Raw genomic sequence first — 24,380 nt, 5'->3', positions numbered from 1 at the left:
GGAAATGGCAGAGAAATAAAACAAACACATTTCATTCAGCTGGTCAAACACCATCTGGGTGGGAAGAGTGAGAGAGGGAAGAGGGAGAGAGGGAGAGGGAAAGAGGGGGAGGGAGAGGGAGGGAAAGAGGGGGAGGGAGAGGGAGGGAAGGAGGGGGAGGGAGAGGGAGGGAAAGAGAGAGGGAGGGAGAGAAAGAGAGAGGGAGGGAGAGAGAGGGAGAGGGAGGGAAAGAAAGAGGGAGAGGGAGAGAAAGAGGGGGAGGGAGGGAAAGGGGAGAGGGAGGGAAAGAGAGAGAGGGAGGGAAAGAGAGAGGGAGGGAAAGAGAGAGAAGGAGGGAGTAAAAAGAGAGAGGGAGAGGGAGGGAAAGAGAGAGAGGGAGGGAGGGAAAGAGAGAGAGGGAGGGAGGGAAAGAGAGAGGGAGGGAGGGAAAGAGAGAGAGCGATATATAGATACAGAATGAATGATTAGGTGATCTGTTAAGAATCATTAGATGATCTGCTAAGAATCTGTAGCATTTTCTGTATTTTTTATTTCTGATTTGCAGGATCTACATTTATTTGCTTTTCATAGAAATACGTACATTGTGTTGGCCTTTACAGAGGAGGAAAACCTCCAAGAAATAGGGGAAGACTACAGATAGAGAGTAAACAGGAATCTCAAAGAAATTAGCATTAATGAAAAAAAAACTAAAATTAGAGAAGTTAATGAGATATTGAAAGGTGATTGTGTTCACCAAATGATTCCTGCGCTGCACGGCTTGCCGTAGGAACAGACATCAAGCAGACTGGGTCTATACTTCAGATTAATGAAGGGTGATCTGACAGAAAAGTACAAAATTATTAAGGGCTTGAAAGAGCATTGAACATAAAACAGTGCAGCATGATGTGGGCTCTTTAACTCACAACGTTACATCAACCTATGTAAACCTACTCCACCATCAATCACACCCTTCCATCCTACACAGCCGATAACCCTCCTTTTTCTAACATCCTTGTGCCTATCTAGAACCAAAACAATGTCCCTATTGTATGAGGATACAGTGCCTATAAAAAGTATTCACCCCGCTTGGGAGTTTTCACGTTTTATTATTTTACAACATTGAATCACAGTGGATTTAATTTGGCTTATTTTGACACTGATTAACAGAGAAGGACTCTTTCGTGTCAAGGTGAAAACGGATCTCTACAAAGTGATCTAACTTAATACCTTACACCTGTCTCTGTCTTTTGTTGTCTTGGGAGAAGGTATTCCACCGAAATATCACCATGCTGTTTTAATGTCCTGTCCCCTGGATCTGATAGAGCTACCCTACCTAGAACACTATCCAGGAGCCTTCCCAGAGACAGTGTATGTGCACTGCCATTGGGTAGCTTCCAACAGATGTTGAGATTACACCAGATAAAACTTGCTGTTTGACATATCCTCTGTAAGTTAAACACTTTCATCAAGTTTTCATTGTGGTTGAATGAATGTGCAGGAAAAGGTAGTACAGAAGTGAGATTGACAAAACAAGGAACGTCATATACAGCACCTAAAAAAGTGGCCACTAAACGTATGTTCGTGATCTTCTGCAGCTGTAGCCCATCCACTTCAAGGTTCAATGTGTTGTACATTCAACGATAGTCTTGTGCACGTCACTGTTGCAGCGTGTGGTTACTTGAACTGCAGTCAATTTGAACCAGTCTGGCCATTCTCCTCTGACCTCACGCATCAACAAGGCTTTTTTGTCCACAAACCTGCTGCTCATGGCATGTTTTTTTGTTTCTCGCACCATTCTCTGTAAACACTAAACATTCTTGTGCATGAAAATCCCAGGAGATCGGCAGTTTCAGAGACAAGTCAAACCATCCCATATAGCACCAACAATCATTCCACAGCCAAAGTCACTTAGATCGCACGTTTTCATCATCCTGATGTTTGGTTTGAACAACAACTGAACTTCTTGACCATGTCTGCATGCCTTTAAGCATTGAGTTGCTGCCACATGATTGACTGATTAGATAGCTCCAATAACAAGCAGGTGTACAGGTGTACTTAATAAAGTGGCCACTGAGTATATATGTCACACTGATGTACTGTACTACTGGAAAACATCAGTCAACAGAATGGCAAACACTGTAGGAGGAAACAATTAATATTTATATATGATGACTCACTTTTTAAAAAAACTTTCTTAGATTATTACTTCAGCATTTATAAATTACTGTTCCACCTATCATCTCCCAGCTTCTCAGTTTATCCCACATCACATCCCACCTACTTTCCCCATCACCTGCCAGCTTGTATTCCCTCAGAACCCCCCATCTTCTTATTCTGTATTCTTGCCCCTTCCTTTCCAGCCCTAACGAAGAGCCTCAGCACAAAACATCAACTGTTTATACCGCTCTATAGATGCTGCCTGACCTGTTGAGTTCCTCCAGCATTTTGTGTGTGTTGATAGCTCTGTCTGCCTTTCTGTTCTTCTTAACAGAGATTGCTGGGAAACAATTCCTTGTCATTTTCTGTTGCTTATATTCATCTTCCTGTTGGAGTAGGAGCAGGGCATAACGCCACAAAAGCAGGCCGAGAATGGTTTTTGAAGAGTATAGAGAGCGGGCAGGCGATGCTGAGGTAGGTATGGAATAGCAGGAATGGAAGAACAGGTTAGCTTTGTTTAACCTGGCAAGAAGGTAGACATGAATTGAAATGTTTGTTCAGATCCAGCCAAAGGCACTCCAACTGAACTTCAGTTTCATCTGCCTAGAATGAATGAATGAATGAATGAATTTATTTAAATCTTACATCCATCCCACAACGTGAGGGAGTAAAAATCTTTGTATTATGACTCCATCGCAATGTACAGACATGTGAATTTATAAGTCTAGTGGTTTGGAGAAAGGAGCTGTCCTGTAGCCTGTTGGTCCTGGCTTTAATGCTGTGGTACAGTTTGCCAAACGGAAGCAACTATAACAGTTTATGGTTGGGGTGACTGGTGACCCCGATGATTTTCCAGGCCTTCTTTATGCACCTGCAGCTGTAAATACCCTCAATGGAGGGAAATTAATATCCACAGATGTGCTGGGCTATCCATACCAGTCTGTGCAGTGCCCAGCAAGTTGGTCTAGTTCCCGAATCAGGCAGTGATACAGCCAGTCAGGATGCTCTCAATGTTGTCCTTGTAGAAGGGCTTGAGGATTTGGAGGTTCATGCCGCACTTCTGCAGTCGCCTGAGGTGGAAGAGATGCTGTTGTGCTTTTTTTGCCACACAGCTGGTGTGTACAGTCCAGGTGAGATCTTCGGTGATGTGTATACCAAGGAACTTGAAGATACTCGCCCTCTCAACTGCGGTCCCATTGATGTTGATCGGGGCGAACCTGTCTCACGGAATAATATCTAGTGCTGGATAATCTCAGCTTTCTGCAAGACTGAATCAAACTTCAGACCAATATCCTATCTATCAGACTGTATAGCTCGCTTTTACAAATAACACTCATCTCCCTTATCTCAATGTCACCGCCATAGAAATTTCATTGTTACCTTGATCACGTCAGACTTGATTTCTGGCACCTACCACACTTCACTTTATCTAAAATGCAGCTCACCCACTTTGCCACAAGAATCCTGTTTCATAGTAAGCCCCATTCCCCTTTGTCAACACCCTTGTATTGACCGCCTACTTGCCTTTCCCTCCCCTCATCTCTGGCACTATCCTCCCCAGCATCGAGGACAGCGATGCCTCAGAAAGACAGCATCCATCATTAAGCCTGCTATCACCCAGGATATGCCCTCTTCTCATTGTTACTATTAAGGAGGAGGTCCACGGTGAAACAATGCACACTCGGCCTGACAAACGGTCCCGGCCTGAAACGTCGACTGTACCTCTTCCTAGAGATGCTGCCTGGCCTGCTGCGTTCACCAGCAACTTTGATGTGTGTTGCTTGAATTTCCAGCATCTGCAGAATTCCTCGTGTTCTCGGCCTTTTAGGAACAGCTTCTTCCCTTCTGCCATTAGATTTTGTGAATAGACAATGAACCCATGTACACTACCTCATTATTTTTTCCCTCTTTGTTTGTCATAATTACTTAATTTAATTTTATATATATGTAGTATTTTCTTATTATGTATTGTACAAGCTGCTTCCACAAAACAAATCCCACAGCAGTGATACTAAACCTGATTCTGATGTTGAGGTGAAAGAAGTTGTTAGGATCCTGTATCAGGACTTAGAGTGGAGAGGGAAGATAAACAGTATAAAGAGGAGGAGGGGAGGGATAAGATTAGGGCGAGTAGGTGATGGATGACAGGATGACTGGCAGATGGAGAAAGATGGGGGAGGGGGACTGAGACAGATGGGTGATAGATTGAAGCAGACAAGGAAAAGACAAGGGCAAGATGAAGCCAGGATTGCGGGGAGAGCTCCTGCGGAAGGGTATCGGCCCAAATTATCGACTGTACTCTTTTTCCATAGATGCTGCCTGGCCTGCTGAGTTCCTCCAGCATTTTGTGTGTGTTGCTTGGATTTCCAGCACTTGCGCGTTTTCTCTTGTTTGTGTTGCGGGGAGATGAGTGTGTACGTGGAGACAACTGCTGGAGACTGAGCAGCAGGGACGTGAAGGGACCGAAATCAGCACTGCGGTGTATCACATTGCTTTACAGCGTCAGCAGTCCGGGATCAATTCTCACCGCTCTCTGTAAGAAGTTTGCACATTTCCCCTGTGACTGCCTGGGGTTCCTCTGGGTGCTCCAGTTCCCTCCCATGTTCCAAAGACAGAAGGGTTAGGGTTAATAAATCATGGTCATGCTATGTTGGTGCCAGAAGCACACTGACACTCACAGCACATTCTCAGACTGCGTTGGTCGTTATGCATTTCACTATATTCTTCAACGTCCAGAAGACAAATAAAGTTAATCTTTAAGCATCATTGCTTTAAGGATAGCAATTCCTTCTATTCCAGAGTAACAAGCAAACTGTAATTCCTCAATCTTAATGAATCTCTTAATAACTGTGTCTAAAGTCCTCACATCCTCTCTCTGACATGGAGCACAGGATTCGCACAATACTCTGAGCTAAGGCTAAACTACAGATGTAGTACAACTTCCTGTAGGAAGTAAGTTTGTCCATAGTTACCCATTTGCAATATCATAGTGGTTGCATTAAAGGAAGTATGAATGTACGATATGGGAGCTGGAGTAGAAAATCTAGTCCTCTGTGCTTGCTCTGCTATTTGTCATTTTCCACCTCATATCATTTTCTACCACAATCCCCATAACCCTCAGTTCCTGAATACTTTATATGCAAACTTTATTACCATTGAAATCCATCTCTTTCACAGGAATATTCAGCCTCAGTCTGTAGAATGGTATTGGCAAATCCCAAATAGGAAACAAAATTTTGAGAGACAGCTCCCTGCGAGTCAGGGTTAGATACCTCATGGTTCAGCACAGAGCCTGGGAAAAGGTCACCAGCTGCAATTATTCCTTATATGGAGCTTGAGAGTAAAGAAACATTTTCATTAAGTTTTGAAGAGATGAACTGCCAGAGAATGAGACACAGGGAGTTGCAGTGAACTGCATCTTTGGGCTGTTGTAGTGATTATTTGTCTCAATTACAGGGAACTCTACGATTATAGTGAGTTAACTGAGAGCTGACGGATTGGCATTAAAACTTGCTGAATATAATTGATAGTAATCATCTGTTTCCACGTGTTACTATGTGTGCTCTTTGTACATACAAACAATTCAGGAAGCTTAATGGCTTTTTTCCTGTTTTGAAATACTTGATATATCTAGGTCAGTGTAGGTTTGGAGAGGTCCCTGCACTATTTATAGGCCCAGTATGGAGAAGGATGGGAAATAAACCAGAAAACTGTTTAAAGTTTATTTGGAAGTGTTTTTGCTGCCAGTTTTGTAAGGTGGTACAGGCTGGAACATACATAGAACATAGAAAACCTACAGCACAATACCGACCCTTCAGCCCACAATGCTGTGCCGAACATGTACCTACTTTAGAAATTACCCGGGGTTACCCATAGCCCTCTATTTTCCTAAGCTCCATGCACCTATCAGGGAACCTCTTAAAAGACCCTGTTGTATTCGTCACCACCACTGTTGCCAGCAGCCCATACCACACATCACCACACTCTCTGCGTAAAAAATTTACCCCTGACATCTCCTCCTTCCTATCTACTTCCAAGCACCTTAAAACTGTGCCTTCTCGTATTAGACATTCCAGCTCTGGGAAAAAGCCTCTGACTATCCACACAATCGATGCCTCTCATCATCTTATACACCCCTGTTAGGTCACCTCTCATCCTCCGCACTCCAAGCAGAAAAGGCCAAGTTCACTCAACCTATTCTCATAAGGCATGCTCCCCAATCCAGGCAACATCCTTGTAAATCTCCTCTGCACCCTGTCTATGGTTCTCACATCCTTCCTGCAGTGAGGTGACCAGAACTGAGCGCAGTACTCCATGTGGGGTCTGACCAGGGTCCTGTATAACTGTAACATTACCTCCTGGCTCTTGAATTCAATTCCATGATTGATGAAGGCCAATACACCGTATGCCTTCTTAACCACACAGTCAACCTGCACAGCAGCTTTGAGTGTACTATGGACTCGGGCCCCAAGATCCCTCTGATCCTCCACACTGCCAAGAGCCTTACCATTAATACTATATTCTGCCATCATATTTGACTTAGCAAAATGAACCACTTCACACTTATCTGGGTTGAACTCCATCTGCCACTACTCAGCCCAGTTTGGCATCCTATCAATGTCCTGCTGTAACCTCTGACAGCTCTCCACACTATCCACAACACACCCAACCTGTACATACTTAAAACATAAGACCATTAAGACAAAGGAGCTGAATTAAGTCATTCTGCCCTTGGGCCATGGCTGATTAATTTCCCTCTCAACTCCATTCTCCTGCCCTCTCCCTGTAATTTCTTATGCCCTTACTAATCAAGAACCTATCAACCACCAAAAACCTACATAACTGGCATTCTCAGGTGGTCTCCTATTGAGGTCTGAGCCTGCTTAGCATCCAAGATCAGACAAGATGGGGCATTTTTAGGCTAGTTTGGCCGTAGGCAAGATACTTCAAGGATGTAACTGCCAATATCTTACCAGATTTCTAATGAATAAAGGCATTGAACTGAAATCCGTTCCTCACAACTTGCCCAAGTTACATAAATATATTGGGAAGGATATACTAGAATTCCCTTCTTAACACCATTCTGTGAGTAATGTCAATGCAAGGACTTCAAAAGGATGAAGGCTTTGGTAAGGTGGTAAGAGTGGGCTCCCTCACCTCTGCCCCTCTGACCCTCAATGCAGGAGCCCCTCAGGCCTGTGTCCTAAGTCCCCTCCTTTACTCTCTGTATACCCATGACTGTGTCGCCCCCATAGCTCCAATCTGCTATTTAAATTTGCTGATAATACCACGTCGATTGTCCTTATTTCAAATAATAATGAGGTAGCCCACAGAGAAGAAGTCATCATCCTGACATAGTGGTTTCAAGAAAACAACTTCTCCCTCAATGTCGCAAAATCAAAGGAGCTGGTTGTGGTTTACAGGAGAAATGGAGTCAGGCTAACCCCTATTGACATCAATGGATCTGAGAGGGTGAACAGCTTTAAGTTCCTCAGCATACACATCACTGAAGATCTCACGTGGTCTGTACATACCAGCTGTGTGGTGAAAAAAGCACAACAGCACCTCTTTCACCTCAGACGGTTGAAGAAGTTTGGCATGAGTCCCCAAATCCTAAGGAATTTCTACAGGGGCACAATTGAGAGCATCCTGACTGGCTGCATTACTGCCTGGTAAGGGAACTATACTTCCCTCAATCGCAGGACCCTGCAGAGAGTGGTGCGGACAGTCCAGCGCATCTGTAGATGTGAACTTCCCACTATTCAGAACATTTACAAAGACGGGTGTGCAAAAAGGGCCCAAAGGATCATTGAGGACCCAAGTCACCCCAACCACAAACTGTTCCAGTGCTACCATCCGGGAAACAGTACCACAGCATTAAAGCCAGGACCAACAGGCTCCAGAGCAGCCATCAGACTGGTTAATTCACGTTAATACAATTGTATTTCTATGCTATATTGACTGTTAATTCACGCTAATACAATTGTATTTCTATGCTATATTGACTATTTATTATAAATTACTATAAATTGCACATTGCACATCTAGACAGAGACATAAAGATTTTTATTCCTCATGTATGTGAAAAATGTAAGAAATAAAGTCAATTCAATTGAATTCTGACACCGAATAGCACGAGGAATGAACAATATGTGTAGGCTTTCCACCATTGCCCATATCACACCCTCGTTATTGCTGACAACATGCTTCTCATTGTGGTGGTCTGATATGTCATGTTCTGCCTCCCAGAAGCACTTCTGAAATTATTAGCCTAGAACGCTATAAAACTTTGTGGAAATACAGAGGGATTTTTAATCTGATGTTGGGATGTCACCAGGATGTGTAGGCTAAAACTCTTGAAGCAGCATTACGAGTCTTGGCATATCATAGCCATCATTAATCTCTCTCTGTCTCAGCACTGACTCAGTATGACCATCTAAGGGCAGCTAATCAGCTCTCAGCCTATGAAAACTGAGCAGCACAGATGGCTGGTTAGATAAAAGCCTGAGAATTTAATCCTTATAAATGGAAGGTTCACATCTGAATAGGAAGTAGCCCTTCTCTATGAAGTTATTAGGGAACAGTTAAAATACCAGCTATCAAATACATCTTTTAGAAAGTTGGATGGTTCACCTTTCACCTGAAATGTCACAATAGCAAAGAACATGAAAAGCAAAGATTAATTGCAATAGAAAGCAAGGGGATCTGTTCAGACCGGAGGTGACTCGCTGCCCAGTGCAGTGACATGAGGAGCCTGCAGGTAGGGTAGCCAATGGAGGGTGTCTAACCTACAGAAGATGGTGGACAACACCCAAATGCATCGCAGGTAATGCCCTCCCATCCATAGCGTACATTTACATGCAGGAAAACAGCATCCATCACCAAAGACGGCCACCATACAGGCCATGCCCTTCTCTCACTAGTTCCTTCCGATGGGAGATAGGTCCCACGCCACCAGGTCCAGGAACAATTATCACCCTACAACCATCCGGCTCCTGAACAAGCATTATTTCTCTAAACTGATTTTTCGACTTACATCCTTTCTTTCAAGGATTCTTTACAATTCATCTTCTCAGCATTATATTTTGTTTGTACAGTTTGTTGTCTTTTGAACATCGATTGTTTGTTGGTCATTATTTATTTATAGTCTTTCATAAATTCTATTGTATTTCTTTTTTTCCCCATAAGTGCCTGCAGGAAAATGAATCTCAAGGTAGTATATGGTACCAAAGATATATTTTGATAATAAACTTACTTTGAACTTTAAACCTGGTAATAAAAAAATCTACATCTCTCACAATGATCCTTGAAGGTTAGTGTAGAGAGTGCAGGAATGGTAGGTTTAAAGAATCTATTGATGTTGTATTACTGTCACTAGGATGATATTTGTGTTGTGGATCATTTTAACAAAGAAGTTTATATGTTCTCCCTGTAACTATGTGGGTTTCTTCTAGGTGCTCCAGTTTCTCCCCACAGGCCGAAGACATACTGGTTAGTTGATCAATTGGTCATTGTAAATTGTCCTGCAATTCGGCTCGGGTCAAATAGGTGGCTTGTTGGATGGTGCAGCTCGTCGGGCCGGGAAGGCCTGTTCTGTGCTGTACCTCTAAATAAATAAATAAAGCAAGAATAAAGCTCGGCAGAGATTGCCAATGTCAGCTAGATCTGTCAGCGGAAAGCTGATCCATTTGAGCTCTGCGTATGCACATTGGCTCTCACGGCCCAAGCACGTGTTTTCCTGCACCATACAATTCGATTTCAAATTTAAAATTATTGCAACGGAAATCATGGACATTGATGCCCATTTCTCAAGGTTTGTCATTTTCCGAGACACAAGAGGTACTGCAGGTGCTGGAAACATAGAGCAATGCACACACTGTGCTGGAGGAGCTCTGCTGGTCAGCGAGCATCTGTGGACGGGAATAAGCAGAAGGGTCTCGGCCCAAAACGTAGACCATTTATTCCCATCCATAGATGCTGCCTGAAGTGCTGAGCTCCTCGAGCACATTACATGTATCGCTCACAAGTTTCTAGCTTCCTCCATGGGTCTACTGTTCCAACACGTGGAGGAGACTGGGCATGAGCAATAGGTGTAGGAGTAGGTCATTCAGCCCTTCGAGCCAGTTGCAACCGAGGGTGACACCTTCTCTGCAACTTTTGATGTAAGCCAATAAATAAAGTAGGTCATTTATGCATGAGCAACCACTTTCTGTCCATCAGAGGGCCTACCTGCACAAGCCTTCAAGGCTTTGATAACCGTAACTGATTCCTCCCACACGAGCAAACTCTCTCACATCCCAGGCTTGGCTGTTTCTGAATGGCAATTGTGTATATAAAGCTCATCAGTAAATAATTTTGGGGCAATGAGTTCTTGTTCAAAATGTCTACTGGCCTGACACTGTCTGCCTGTTTAATTCACCTTCTCAGGTACCATACTAGGCTCTTGTATTGATCAATAAAGACAGGGCCTGCACGCAGCTGAATTTCCTTGTTTGGTGATACTTTATTCACCAAATTCTAATTGCATAACCTCCCAATGAGGAAACAGTTTAAGGTGACATCAGTTTTTAGTTAGTCAAGGACGGTAGGTAATTTCTTCACTGACAATATCGGCATACCTTAGTTTGTCTACTCTGTGTCTGTGGGATAACTAATAATGTTGGCATGCCTGGATTTGTTAACACTGACCTCATTTCTAGTAGGCAATGTTGCTTTAAAAGTAAACAGATGATTCACTTCATGCAGTGGTTGGGGCGTGGAACACTTCTAGTTACTGCTTGACATCATTTTACCATAAAAGGAAAAGTATGGAAAGCATGCTACAGTTTACTCAAGCAAAGCTCTCCGCCTAGTATTTCGTAATGTGAAGTTAGATCTGCACCCTATTTTGCTTAAAAAGGCAAAATCCATCTTCTCTGAGTAATGTTAGACCTCAACATAAATCTCTACATCAGGCTAATAATGTCTAAAAGAAACCGGAACAAAAAGTGATCAATTGTGCAACGCGTTACAAAGGTTAACCCTCAAAATACTGTTCAAAAGGATTCTTCAGATTGCTCTCATCTATGAAAGAATGATGGTCTTGAACAAGTTACCTATTGTTGGAATCCTGTCCAATATCCCCTCTCCTTCCAGCTCACCTGTGTTTCCATTGCGACCTAGCTGATTTGATTAGGGTAATGACATGGTGGGCAAAAGACCTTTTTCTATGCTATACAACTTCAGCTCTTTTCTACTGGATTTCCAGTTCAAAGCTCAAAGTAAGGTTATTAGCAAACAACATATATGATACCTTGATATTCATTTCCTTGCAGGCATTTACAGGAAAAAAAGAAATATGAGAGAATTTAACTAAAATCTATACAAATACTCATAAACACCAACATGGAAAGAAAGACAAAATGTGAAAATAAACATAGTACGGAGAACATGAGTTGTAAAGAGTCCTCGAAAGTGAGTCTGTAGGTAGTAGGGTCACTTCAGAGTAGGAGTGAATGAAGTTATCTACACCAGCTCAGGAGCCTGATGGTTGTGGGGTAATAGCCGTTCCTGAACCCGGTGGTGTGAGTTCCTAGGCTTCTGGGCAATGTTAGTAGTGAGAAGTGGTCATGGCCTGGATGGTGGTGGTCTTTCATGATGGATGCTGCTTTCTTGTGGCAGCGCTCCATGTAAATGTACTCAATGGTGGGGAGGGGTTTGCCCCCCATATCACCGCCCCTCCCATTTGCTGCCTCACAATTCGAATTTACTTCTCAAAATATGCCTCCTTTCCTTACATTAGCCACACCCAAAAACAACAATGGGGAGGGCATTAGCCTTCTTGCCCTTAACGTTCCCTGCCCCCATTCTCTACCCTGCATTGTGTTTTATTGGTACTATATGAAGTTGTTCCAAATATTGTTTAAGAATGTTGAATAGGGTTTACTCTCAGTAAATGCCTCACTCAGTATGAAATGTGGACAAATGAAAACTCCAAGCTTTTCTCTTCTCTAGTTAGTTTTCATTGCCTGGTCCCGGTGCATTCCCCTAAAACACTACTTAAAGAGATATTCATATGAGAGTCAGATTAGGGCTCTTTAGGGCAGACATTTACACAGACAACATTAGTTTTTATTTGAGGTTTACTTGTACACTAGAATAAAAAGAGCAAGTTTTGGGATTACTCAGAACATCAGCCAGTGTCTGTGGACGAGAAAAAAAGCATTGACGTTTCTATCTGGTGACTTTACATTTCTTTCCTTATTTAGGTATCTAGTCTAAATTCCTCAGCTGCAGTGCTGGGATTTGAGGTTGCAACTCTCAATCATTAATCTAGGTTTTGGATTGCTTCAGTAACATAACCAACATGCCTCTCTATCCTTTGGCTTTCTATTCTTCCTGTTGAGGTAATGACCATGACTTTACAGCCACGCTTTTGTAAAAATTCAGCCATACTCCAGTTGATGTTGGGAGATCTGACTTCCGAGGGCAACCCCCTGCTTGTACAGGAATATGTTCCCAACATCTCCCACTGAATGAAACTTCCACTTCTGTTCCTGGCATAAGATATCGGAATCTCTGTTAGTTTTCTTTCACTTAGCAATATTTAAAACGGAGGTTGGTAGGTCCTTGATTAACAGGGGCGTGAAAGGTTATGGGGAGAAGGCAGGAGAATGTGATCGAGAAGGACAATAAATCAGTCATGATTGAATAGCAGAATAGACACAATGTGCTGAATGACCAAATTCTGGTCCAATATCTTTAGGTATTATGGAAATAGATACTTCATGTACTTTGCAACACCTGAGGCTGTCTGTAGACTTAAATAAAACTTACCTCATAGGGACTTTGCTGGGTCTGGTTCCTGTTACCTGGAGGTTAGAGCTGGAAGGAAGTTATTACAGCCCTCAGCTCAGGCTTCATGTTAAAAAAGTAGATTAGAGCACGTTAAATTCATCAGGGCCTCTACTGTGTAGTTAAATTGGGCTCTGCTACCTTTGGAAAGGTGCCATTGGTGCCTGCATTTTCTCAGATCACGGTAGGAACAGAGTGAGTCATTTCTCCATTTCATTCTCACTACCTGTTGGCTCGGAGATTTGCATCCATTGTGTCCTGATTACAGAAAGCACAGTCAATCAACGTCGTGCAGCCTGTATCTCACCAAATGGGTTTTGAATTGGTCGTGTTAGGGCACCATGGTAGCGTAGTGGTTAGCGTGTCAGGATGTCAAAGTTCAGAGTTCAATTCCGGCGTCCTCTGTACATTCTTCCCAAGAGCGCATGGGTTTCCTCCAGATGCTCCGGTTTCCTCCCACATTCCAAAAAATGTTCCGGTGAATTGGGCATTGTAAATTGCCCTGTGATTAAGCTAGGGTTAGGTAGCTGGGTTGCTAACAGCGCAGCTCAAAGAGCCGGTGGGGCCTGCTCAGTGCTCTAGCTCTAAATAAGTGAAATAAATAAATAACTGCACCTAATCAGCCAATCACGTGGCAGCAACTCAATTCATAAACACCTGTAGGCATGGTTCAGTTGTTGTTCAAACCAAACATCAGAAAGGGAAAGAAATGTGATCCAAGTCACTTTGACCTTGGAATGATTGTTGATGTCAAATGGGATGGTTTGACTATTTCAGAATCTGCTGATCTCCTGGGATTTTCACGCACAACAGTCTCTAGGGCACAAAAAACACATAGAAAGACATCCAGTGAGCGGCAGTTCTGTGGGTGAAAACACCTTGTTAATGAGAAAGGTCAAAGGAGAATGGCTAGACTGGTTCAAGCCGACAGGAAGGTGACAGTAACTCAAATAACCACATGTTACAACAGTAGTGTGCAGAAGAGCATCTCTGAATGCATAATACACCAAACCTTGAGGTGGATGGGCTACAGCAGCAGAAGACCACAAACATACACTTAGTGGCTATGTTATTAGGTACAGGAAGTAGCCATCAAGCACCCATACACTATCTCCATCTGATACACCCCCACATTCACATCTACTCGCCCGAGATTGTCCTACTGATCCTCAACCTGGGCGCAATTACTGGTAGCCAATTCACCTACCAAAATGCATGTTTTTGGTACGTGGGTGAAAACTGGACCACCATGGAGACACAGGAAGAAGATGCAAACAGCACCAGTGATCAGGACCGAACCCAGTGTGAGGCAACAACACCTCATGTGGCACCATCCGCATCACCCACGATGATTAATAGCAAGAGATCCATTGCCAATGATAGACTGAGATGTGAAAGGTTTAATATCTGCTGATATTCATATCCTGTGGCAATGCTTGGTTAAAAATTCCAGGAAAAGCCTCCTCAGAGCAGAATACAACAAACATTTCTTAGACCCAGTCCAGCTTCCAGGGAGAGCACTGTTTTTGATTTATTATAATGACATGTATCAAGATACAGTAAAAGCTTGTCTTAAATATACTGTTCATACAGATCAAATCAAAGATCAAAACTTCCGGTAAGATGGCGGCACATTTGATCACAGCAGCCTCTAGAGGGTCAACCAAAACTATTATTGTCCTTTTTAAACATATTTTTTTACCATCACAAGATCCTGTTAGACATTAATAACTTAAAGCACTGCAGGTCTAGCCTATCATCAAGTGTCTCGCTGGCAGAGAAATGAAGAAGCTGGACTTGGTGTGGATCATGTTGCTGCCTACATCGGAGAGGCATCAAGGGAGTCGTTGCAAACGGGGGCGGGCACTCTAACAGCGAGCGATCGCCCCAGTCACTTTTCTTGGGATCTCAATACCCTGTTGGACATTGTTAATGTGGAATGCTGCAAGTTCAATTCACTGGTTTGTTGGTGGATGGAGGGGGAGCTGCATGGCTTCAGTCCTGGCGAGGACTATGCCTTAAGCTGCGGTGTTGCCTGTTTACAGCTGCCCAGGAGAGAGGCATCGGAGTCAGTGTGCTCCACAGGAGACAGTGTGGCATGGCGCCCAAACTGGAGTCAGTGCTGCCCCCTAGTGTTCACTTGGCAGAAGACAAGATGTATTGTGTGCAACTGCAGACTGCTACATTTATGGCAGGGTTTTGGACTATATATTTTTGTGTAACTGGATTTCACTGATATCCTATCTAGTGTTTGCTATCTTATATGTGCTATATGTGCTTTGTGCTGTGTGTGACTGTTTGTACTGTGTTTCGTACCTTGGCCCCAGAGTGACATTTTTTCATTTGGCTGTATTCATGGGTATTCATGTGTGGTTGAATGACAATTAAACTTGAACAGCAACTTGATTACACAGTGCATCGAAGTAAAAATGCAGAACAAAATGTAAAAGCTACCGAAAAAGTGCATGCAGGTCAACGATAAAGCACAAGATCTTAACAGGGTGGATTGTGAGGCCAAGAATCTATCGTATACAAGACTCTGATAATATGGGATAAAAGCTGTTCCCGAGTCTGGTAGTAGGTGCTTTGAGGCTTTTGTATGTTCTGTCTGATAGGAGAGGGGAGAAGGGAGAATGCCCAGGGTGGCCCGAATGAAGGGTCTCAGCCCGAAATGTCGACCATTTATTCCCCTCCATAAATGCAGCCTGACCTGCTGAGTTCCTCCAGCACTTTGTTGTGTTGCATAGCACTTCAGGAGGGGAGAGTGAGAAAATGACTCAAAAGAAATTTGTAGATTTTCAGAGCTGATTGTTTCAGTGTTCTTCCACCCTGAGGTAAAAGCAGCTCAGCTCTATAAAACTGAGTAGACAAATATCGATAAAGTAATTGCATGAGATCTTACTTTCTCTAATTCTCAACCTATTAAAGGTTTCATGTGGGGGGGAGGGTTGTCTCTGGTGCCACCATAACTTTAGCAGCCTAATTGTGTACGGAATGCTTATTGTAGTAAGCTGCTGGGATGGCAGTGCAGGAGTAGAAATCAGAAAACATCCAGCCTTAAACTTGTTCTCCCGTGTAAGCAGGTTTGGTCAGTTACAGAAACTCTGGTTTCCTACCGTTCTAGTATCAGTTTGTGTAGTCAAGCAACGCTTAATGAGTAGGGACTGGACACAAAGTCCCATTTGCTGTAAACAAAATTACAAGAGATTGTACATCCTGAAGCATTCATAGCTACAAAAGAAACACAGCTTGAAGGAAAATAGTACAAAGCCCTAATGCCTCCTTATATTATTAGTGTCTACTAATTCTGAGTGGTTCTACAATCAAAATGACATATTTCTTGATCATTTTATTATTCTTTAATCGATAATTCCAAAGGGTATACTGAATTAAAGGCAGCTAGTTATGTCTTCAAGACGGATCAATAAAGAATTCTATAGATTTGATTAAAACAGCAAATTGATACATTAGGATAGTACTTCCTAATGTATTATTACAATAATTATCGTTAATGATTAGATCATCCAGATGATTCATGAACACGATTACAGGTTTGAATGGCTTATCATATGAAGAGCGTTTGATGGCTCTGGGCCTGTATTCACTGGAATTCAGAAGAATGAGGGATGACCTCATTGAAACCTGTCAAATGGTGAAAGGACTAGATAGAGTGGATGTGGAGAGGATGTTTCATATGGTGGGAGAGTCTAGGACCAGAGGATGCAGCCTCAGAATAAGGGAGCATCCTTTTAGAACGGAGATGAGAAGGAATTTCTTTAGCCAGAGAGTGGTGAATCTATGGAATTTGCTGCCACAGGCAGGTGTGGAAGCCAAGTCTGTATGTATATTTAAGGCAGAGGTTAATAGATCCATGATTAGTCAGGGCATAAAGGGATACGGGGAGAAGGCAGGAGATTACGTCTGAGAGTCAGAGGAAAAAGGGATCAGCCATGACGAAATGGCAGAGCAGACTCAATGGGCCAAATGGCTTAATTCTTTCCTGTATCTTATGGTCTCATAAAGTAAAGGATGCTCAGTTCTTAACTCTACCTATGACTGTCTGTCTAGATGAGTCATATCAGACTCCATTACATTCACAAGGTCTGCTTATTTAAAATTAAGATCTACTGTCGTAAAAACTTAAACAACATCAGAGAAGTGCAGACTTGATAGGACTAACCTAGACATGTTTCTGATTAAAAACTCTTCTTTTGAGCTGGCTAAGTTCCACGGCACTCCTGGTGCAATTACCTCTAATGCCTGGTTCATAATGTCTCTTCACAAAGAAGGCCATTTATAGAAAGACATTAAATGGCGTAACTAATACAAAAACCCTAGTTAATGCATCAGATAAATTGGGAAAATAAAGCACAAAGTCAATTTATTGGAAAAAGTAATTTAACTGGACTGCAAACCTCTCATTATCAGAACTAAATCATTCTCTCTCTCTCTCTCTCTCATATCTATCTTTCTCTCTTTCATTCTCTCTTTCTCTCTCTTTCTCTCTCTCTCCCCCTTCCCCTCTCTCTCTCTCCCTCCACCCCGCACTCTCTCTGCCTCTCCCTCTCCCTCCCCCTTTGCCTCGCTCTCAAATGTGTTTACAAGCATCATGTTGCTGATAAGGTCTACTATTTTTGAAGTATTTTGGCTTTTGGATTTCACACTTCAGGAAGGATGTATTGTCCTTGGAAAGGGTGTAAAAAGGATTTATTAGAATTATACTTGGTTGAGTAGAATAAAACTATCATCATATGTTTTATATACTTGGATTTAGAAGATCTGGACCTTCTTATAGTGATTGAGAAATACAAAATAGTAGAGAGACAAACTGAGTATCAAACAAAAGTGTACAACCTTAAAAGAAGGACTAACTTGTTTCAGAGCACTGTTTGAAGTCCATCTCTCCTCTCCACATTAGCTTAAAAGACTTCCTAATGTTTATAGAGTGCACAAATTAAAACATTTGTTAACACTAATGAGTTTTCAGTATTATGTTATTTTTTTCCTGATCTCTGTCATGTATACTCCAGTAAATCTTTTGGAAAGAAACGTATGCAGATATAAGATTTTTCATAGGATCATCTGTTGACATGGAAGCTCATGCTGATATAATTATGCTAAAGCTCGGAAGGAACAGCCGGACTAAATGATCTGTTTGTACCTTCAGTGTATATAATATGGTGGGAGTGAATGCTGAGCACCAGGAGAACTGGCTCTCCCAGTAATCACTAAACATATCACATGCTTGCTATGTGTCTAACATGTGTTTAATGCAATCCTTCAGAAGCCGCCACTCTTCAAATTCCTGTAAAAGCCCCTTCTTCAATTACATGTTTAAATTATCCGACCTTCTTGTGTTGAAGGGAGTAATTAGGTGCTAGTGGCAACAGTGAAGTGTGACATACCAGCTTCATCTCTGGTCCTTGTGGCTTTCAGCAGGATATCACTTTTCCCTGCACTCTGTGACTGACTGAACATTGGCAGCCCAGCTATATACAGCATTGACAGAAGTTCTGAACTTTCCTGATACTTCCTCTCCACACCTTGTGGCACATCAGGCGGCAATCTTGCTGTTTCTCTTACATTTTACGAGGCCAAGTTGCTAGCTCAATATTCAACCCAGCACGGATGGAAAACGGGCAAGGAGCTGGCCGGATATGAACCCGGGACCACTCACCTCGTCATCCAGTGCTGATGCCACGACACCACCTGATAACTAAATTCCACTAAATAGCCACTTAACAGTTACACCAGCAAATCATTAAATGGCTGTTTACTGAGGATTTAGAATGAGGATTAAAAACCCCGTGAATTTTTCAGTAATTTAAGATTCAGCTCTTAAATGAGTAAAAAAACACACACAAGGTTTTTATCCTCACTTCTCCTTGCCTGTTTGGACCTCTCTCTCCTGAACACACTGACTCTTTTGTTTTGACCTTTGTCTGATTCAGCCAAATAGTATCCCGGTTCAGGATCCAAACCCACACTCATACTGACAGAAGTCCCTGAAAAATGATAAGGAGGTGGAAACAAGACCAGCTGCACTTTCCCAGATATTATTTCGACTGATTCAGCACAACCCAGGCTTGAAGCTGGAACTCTGTGGCTTGCACTCATTTTAGAAAGTATGTTAACCCAAGCAGGCAAGCTTTTAGGAAATGGAGTAAAAACTAAAATGGTGGATATCCAGAATGAAAACAGGAAGTGCCCAAAGCACCCAGCGGGTCAGGCGGCATCCACGGGCCAAGAATCTGAATCTGTGCCTCACATTAAGGACACCTTATCAGAATTGGAAAAGTGAGAAGTTTGTTTTAAGTTGCAGAGCAAGGGAGCAACGAAAAATCAAAGACAATGTCTGTGATACCATGGAGACCAAAGTCACCATGGTAACAATTTTAGGAATGTCCATTTTCCATAAGCAACATCTCAGTGAATTTTAGTAGGAAGTAAGAATAACATTACTCTGTTGATTAGTTATATTCTTCCAGGTGTTCACATTTTCATTTCCGGTTTAAACTAATAATTTTCCATGAAATTTGGCCAATAATGCAAATAATGGAACTTCAGTAGAAACCTTGGGCTTGATCCACAGATTCACCATATTGTGCCCTACAGTGGCATGTCACAGAAAGATTACAGAATGAGAGCCAAATTCAGTATTTTGTTTGCTGTTATTTACGAAACAGACTGAGAAGACAAAGAGCATTACCAGAATTCAGAACAAACCTTTTTACCCATCAGTCCACATTAGATGGAACCTAAGTCACAGGTTCAAAGTTCAAATTAATGTCCTTATACTGTATAATAAGGATGACTAAAGTCAGATTTCTATGTATATGCTGATGTTTACTGAATTTGTCTCTAGATCAGGGGTTCCCAACCTGGAGTCCATGGCATAAAAAAGGTTGGGGAAACCTGTTCCAGATGTTTTTTGATGATTCTTGAAGGGCTTTTTGAAAACATTCTTTCCTTCCACTATGCTACCTAATTCTCATAATTACATTTTGAAAATTTTCAGTACTGAGTTGCTACACTTCAATTTTCTCTTCATAATTAATTACTGGAAAAATTAATTTCATCACTCTGTGTATGCTCTATGATTTGCACATTGGATAAAGGTCTGAAATCCTCTGACTTGTCCTTCAGACTGTAGATAAGCCATTGCTCTACCCATCACAGTATTCAATGCAGGCACAATCACGGCCACAAAACTTGTTTCCTGCTATTCAATGGAATTGTGGATTGGAGGACCAGTAACCTTATTCCACAGAGCTGTCCAAATGTAGTTGGTTTGGCGATGTCAGAAGCACTGATGAGGTGATCTGCCAGACTTGTCTGCCCTGATTTAGCTGCCAGTGCCCTCTAGTGGCTACAATTTAATTAAACTCATGGCAGGCAGTGGACTCCCAGTCACATTTATACTTCTAGGTCATAGAAGCAGGCCCTTTGGCCCATTTAGTTTGTGCCAAACTCTTATTCTGCCTATTCCCATGGACCCACACCTGGACCATAGACCTCAATACTACTCCCATCCACATAGTTATCCAAACTTCTCTTAAATCAAACTTGCACCCACCAATTTTGCAGCAGCTCGTTCCACTCTCAAGCCATCCTCTGAGCAAACAAGTTCCTCCTCAGGTTCCCCATAAATATTTCAGCTTTCACTGTAAACTTATGAGCTCTAGTTCTAGTGTCACCTAACCTCAGTGGAAAAAGTGGAATACCCCTCATAACCTTGGAAAGCTCTATGGAATCTCCCCTCATTTTCCTATGCTCCAGACAATAAAGTCTTAACCTATTCAACTTTTCCTTATAACTCAGGTCCTCAAGTCCAGCAGCATCCTTATGAATTTTCTCTGCATTCTTCATAGTGCAGTGCAAGCAATTTACTGATTCACAACTCAGTCCTTAAGATTAATCCTGTTTTAACTTTCTATTAACAATGCTCCCATTTGTATGGGAGGGCAGAAGGAAGATAATCCAGCAAATTATGTTCTGAGTATATTTTCCAAGTGATGCAATATAGGCACAAATGGATTCTGTTTTTACAGATTGTCTGTAAATCAATTTTGTCCATAAAGCAAAAAATACACAAAAAATTCACCCAATATGGTAAGCACTATATTGTAATAATTGGCATCAAAAGCACATAAGACTGATAAGAAAGAACAATTATTGAAAGTGTAGATAGAGAGGACACTAGCCCTGCCATTCATACGAATGACATATGTCAGACTTCTGAATTTAATAACATTAGGGGAACTCGTTCATTTGTAAGGGGTGTCCATAAGCCAGGTGTTTATAACCAGCAATGCACAGAAAATGCTGGAGGAACTCAGTAGGCCAGGCAGCATCTAAGGAAAAAAGTACGGTTGACGATTCGGGCCGAGAAACCTTCGGCAGGACCCTTTGACAATTCTGCTGAAGGGTCTGGGCCTGAAACGTTCACTGTACTTTTATCCATAGATGCTGCCTGGCCTGCTGAGTTCCTCCAGAATTTTGTGTGTGTTGCTTGGATTTCCATTACCTGCAGATTCTCTCTTGCTTGTGCTTTATAACCCGGGATAGGTCAGGTATTTATAAGCCAGGATATTTATAACCACCTTTTAATTCAGGCGTCACCCCCCCCCTTCTCTCTCAGCCGAAATGGCAACTGTTTATTCATTTCCATTGATGCCGCCTGGCCTGCTGAGTTCCTCCTACATTTTGTGTGTGTGTGTGTTGCTTTGGATCTCCAGCGTATGCAGATCTTCTCATGCCCGAGGTAGTCTGCACGATGTAGTTGCCTGTGTTCTGAGTCTGACCTGTTTTCAGGGAACAAATTTAGGGTATAACAGAGCACATGCAGAGCTGCTCAAAAAGAATGAAGAATCTTCATGAGCAAAATGGTCGTCCCAGTGATGAAGAATAAAATATTTCCAGCAGCTGCCAGGGCTCAGTGAGAAATTACACGGACAAAGCGATATCAACTCACAGGATAACGTTCCATGCTCCTGGAGGCCGCGTAGATTTATCTTTGCAAATAACATTATATGAAATGGCAGGGGAAAGCAACTGGTTCAGTGGCAGAAGGGTTAACTTAGCAAGCATTGTACAATCAAAGTTACTCACATCAGAGGCTCTCTTCTCTGCAAGTTCCAGCTTTCCCTGAGCTTCCCGCAAGGATTCAGAGTATTTGTCCACCTCCTCTTCAGTGGCTTTTTGCTTTCTTTGCAAATTCGCGACCTCTTCTTCCAGCTGAAGAATCAACAGAGGACATATTAATCAACACACCATCAGGTGACACATTAATCAGCAGGAAAGTTGAAACAACTGAACAAATGAAGTGAAGGAGTACAACTGCTTTTAATCAATATTTTGGAGTTAAATGCCAATTACAACATATAAAAAGGTTTAAGTTTCCCAGTAGGGCTTCAAGAGTTTGCAGATGCTGGAATCCAGAGGAACACATTGAACACAAGAGATTCTGCAGATGCTGGAAATCCAGAGCGACACACACAAAATGCTAGAGGAATGCAGTAGATTAGGCACCATCAATAGAAAGGAATAAAGAATTGATGCTTTGGGCCAAGATCCTTCATTGGGACTGGGTGGAACACATTAAAAGCTGGAGGAACTCAGTTGGTCAAGCAGAACCTATAGAGAGATATAGACAGTCAATATTTTGAGTCAAGACTTGAAATGAGGGCGAAGGGTCTCGACCCAAAACATCAACTGTCCATATCCCTCCACTGATGCTGCCTGACCCATTGAAAGCCATCTGTTTTTTTTTTGTGCTGCTTAAGTGCTCCACTGCTACTTTTCTAAAATATTGTCTTGAAGGTATTGCTCGATACCCTATGGTTTAATATCAAACCAGACGTCAGATATCAGAGGTCTCAATGGCTGTGAGCTATGAAAAGTAACTTTATCATGTAGGTGATGTTTACAGAAAGTTGCAAATAGAATAATACCTGGTCAAGATTCACTACATACTGAACAGAGTGACAGGAGAGAAAATGGAAAGAAAATATTCCAGTTAATCTGGAGTTAAAGGATTATTTGTCCTCAAAAATCTTGAGAGGAAATGCATTAAATAGAACCAGGGGAAAGGATGTAGGGAGAATTAGCTAAAACCAGCTAGATTAGAAAACAACGCCAATTTAGTTCCTCAGTAGTTAGGATTGTATCAAAGATTATATTATCACCTAGCTAGGAGTTTAGAAATTGTAACTGGGACTTCATTTTTCCAGTCTTCTGTGGACGCCACAAATCCCTATAATGTTTTCTTCTCGGGTAACCCCAGACTTTCATTTTGAGACCAACAAAAAAAACTTTAAAAGGTAACAAAGTGTTTCACAATGTAAGACAGTAAACTACTTAATTAGATTGACTCAGATAGGAGTCACCTTTAGCGGTATTAAGGAGGCATCTTTTACTGAGCCCCAATGACAACAAGGAGTCGCAGTTCCCAAACTAAACACAGCAGACTCTGCAGATGCTGGAAACCTGGAGCAGCACGCACAAAATGCTGGAGGAACTCGGAAAGTCAACGCAAAATCCTGGTTAAACCTGCTGAGTTCCTCCAGCATGTGGCGTGTGGTGCAGTTTCCATCCCGTACTACCGATATTTTAGTCAAACGGGAGCGAGGGAGTTGCAAACAATGACATATACTGTAACCCCAATTTAAATTATAAAGTCATCCGGAGAATGGACACTACGTCAGGTCTGGGGGTATCGACTGTGCCTCTGCACCCTTCGGTACACTTAGAATGACACCCCACCTGTTTACACCTGTCTTCGGCTGCCTTCTTCTCAAATTCTGCCTGATCAGCCTTGTCCATGGCATTTTCTTTGTCCAGTTTCAACATCTGCATCTTCTTCTTGAGGGCATCCATGGTGCTGCTGACTCTTTGTTAGAAGTTGCTTGACTTTAGACTGGAGGAGAAACGTCTTCGGCTCTCGCTGGACGAAGGAGCTGTGCTCTGGACCCAAGCTAGACTGAGGACTCCCGGCGTGGCTCTGCGGGAGAAATAGAATATTTGCGTTTGGTATGGAGGTGGGGGTAGGCAGGATTTCCGGAAGAACAAAAAAAAAGACAGAAATGGAATGGCTTTTTAGGGAAGGCAGAGAAAGCGGGATGGTGAGTGTGAGAGGGGCGGTGCTGGCGCGTTGCTGGGACGGATTGTGGGCAGCAGGCGAGCTGGCCGTCTTTGGGAGTGTGAGTCAGCCTCAACCAGCGAGAGAGAGAGAGAGAGAGAGATAAATAGATAAGAGAGATATGGGAGAGGGGGAGAGAGAGAAAAAACGAGAAAGAGAGGGAGAGGGAGTGGAATGCGCTCGTTTCTCTCTATTCAAATTCATGGCCACAGTCAGCCCCACGGTTCAGACGGAGGGCGAAAATCTGTCTAACGGAGAACGTGGGTGCTGG

The 24,380-nt window shown here is 42.5% G+C and overlaps 1 protein-coding gene across 2 annotated transcripts in view; it reads right to left on the bottom strand.

Annotated features, from left to right (window-relative positions):
* The window catches only part of LOC134343904 (tropomyosin alpha-4 chain-like), a 94,164-nt gene extending 69,991 nt beyond the window's left edge, over positions 1 to 24,173 (bottom strand). The window contains exons 1-2 of one of the 2 annotated variants that reach the window (XM_063042811.1): positions 23,734 to 24,173; positions 22,081 to 22,206 (exon numbers count right to left, since the gene is read on the bottom strand). In XM_063042811.1, coding sequence (XP_062898881.1) covers positions 22,081 to 22,206; positions 23,734 to 23,847 — 240 coding nt within the window. In that variant the 5' untranslated portion in view covers positions 23,848 to 24,173. The remainder of the gene's footprint in view (positions 1 to 22,080; positions 22,207 to 23,733) is intronic. The other variant, XM_063042810.1, reaches the window with a different exon arrangement.
* Between the last annotated feature and the right edge of the window lie 207 nt (positions 24,174 to 24,380).

Source organism: Mobula hypostoma, chromosome 3 (genome assembly GCF_963921235.1).
Source record: "Mobula hypostoma chromosome 3, sMobHyp1.1, whole genome shotgun sequence".
NCBI lineage: Eukaryota > Metazoa > Chordata > Chondrichthyes > Myliobatiformes > Myliobatidae > Mobula > Mobula hypostoma.
This window is presented reverse-complemented; position numbering and strand designations above follow the sequence as displayed.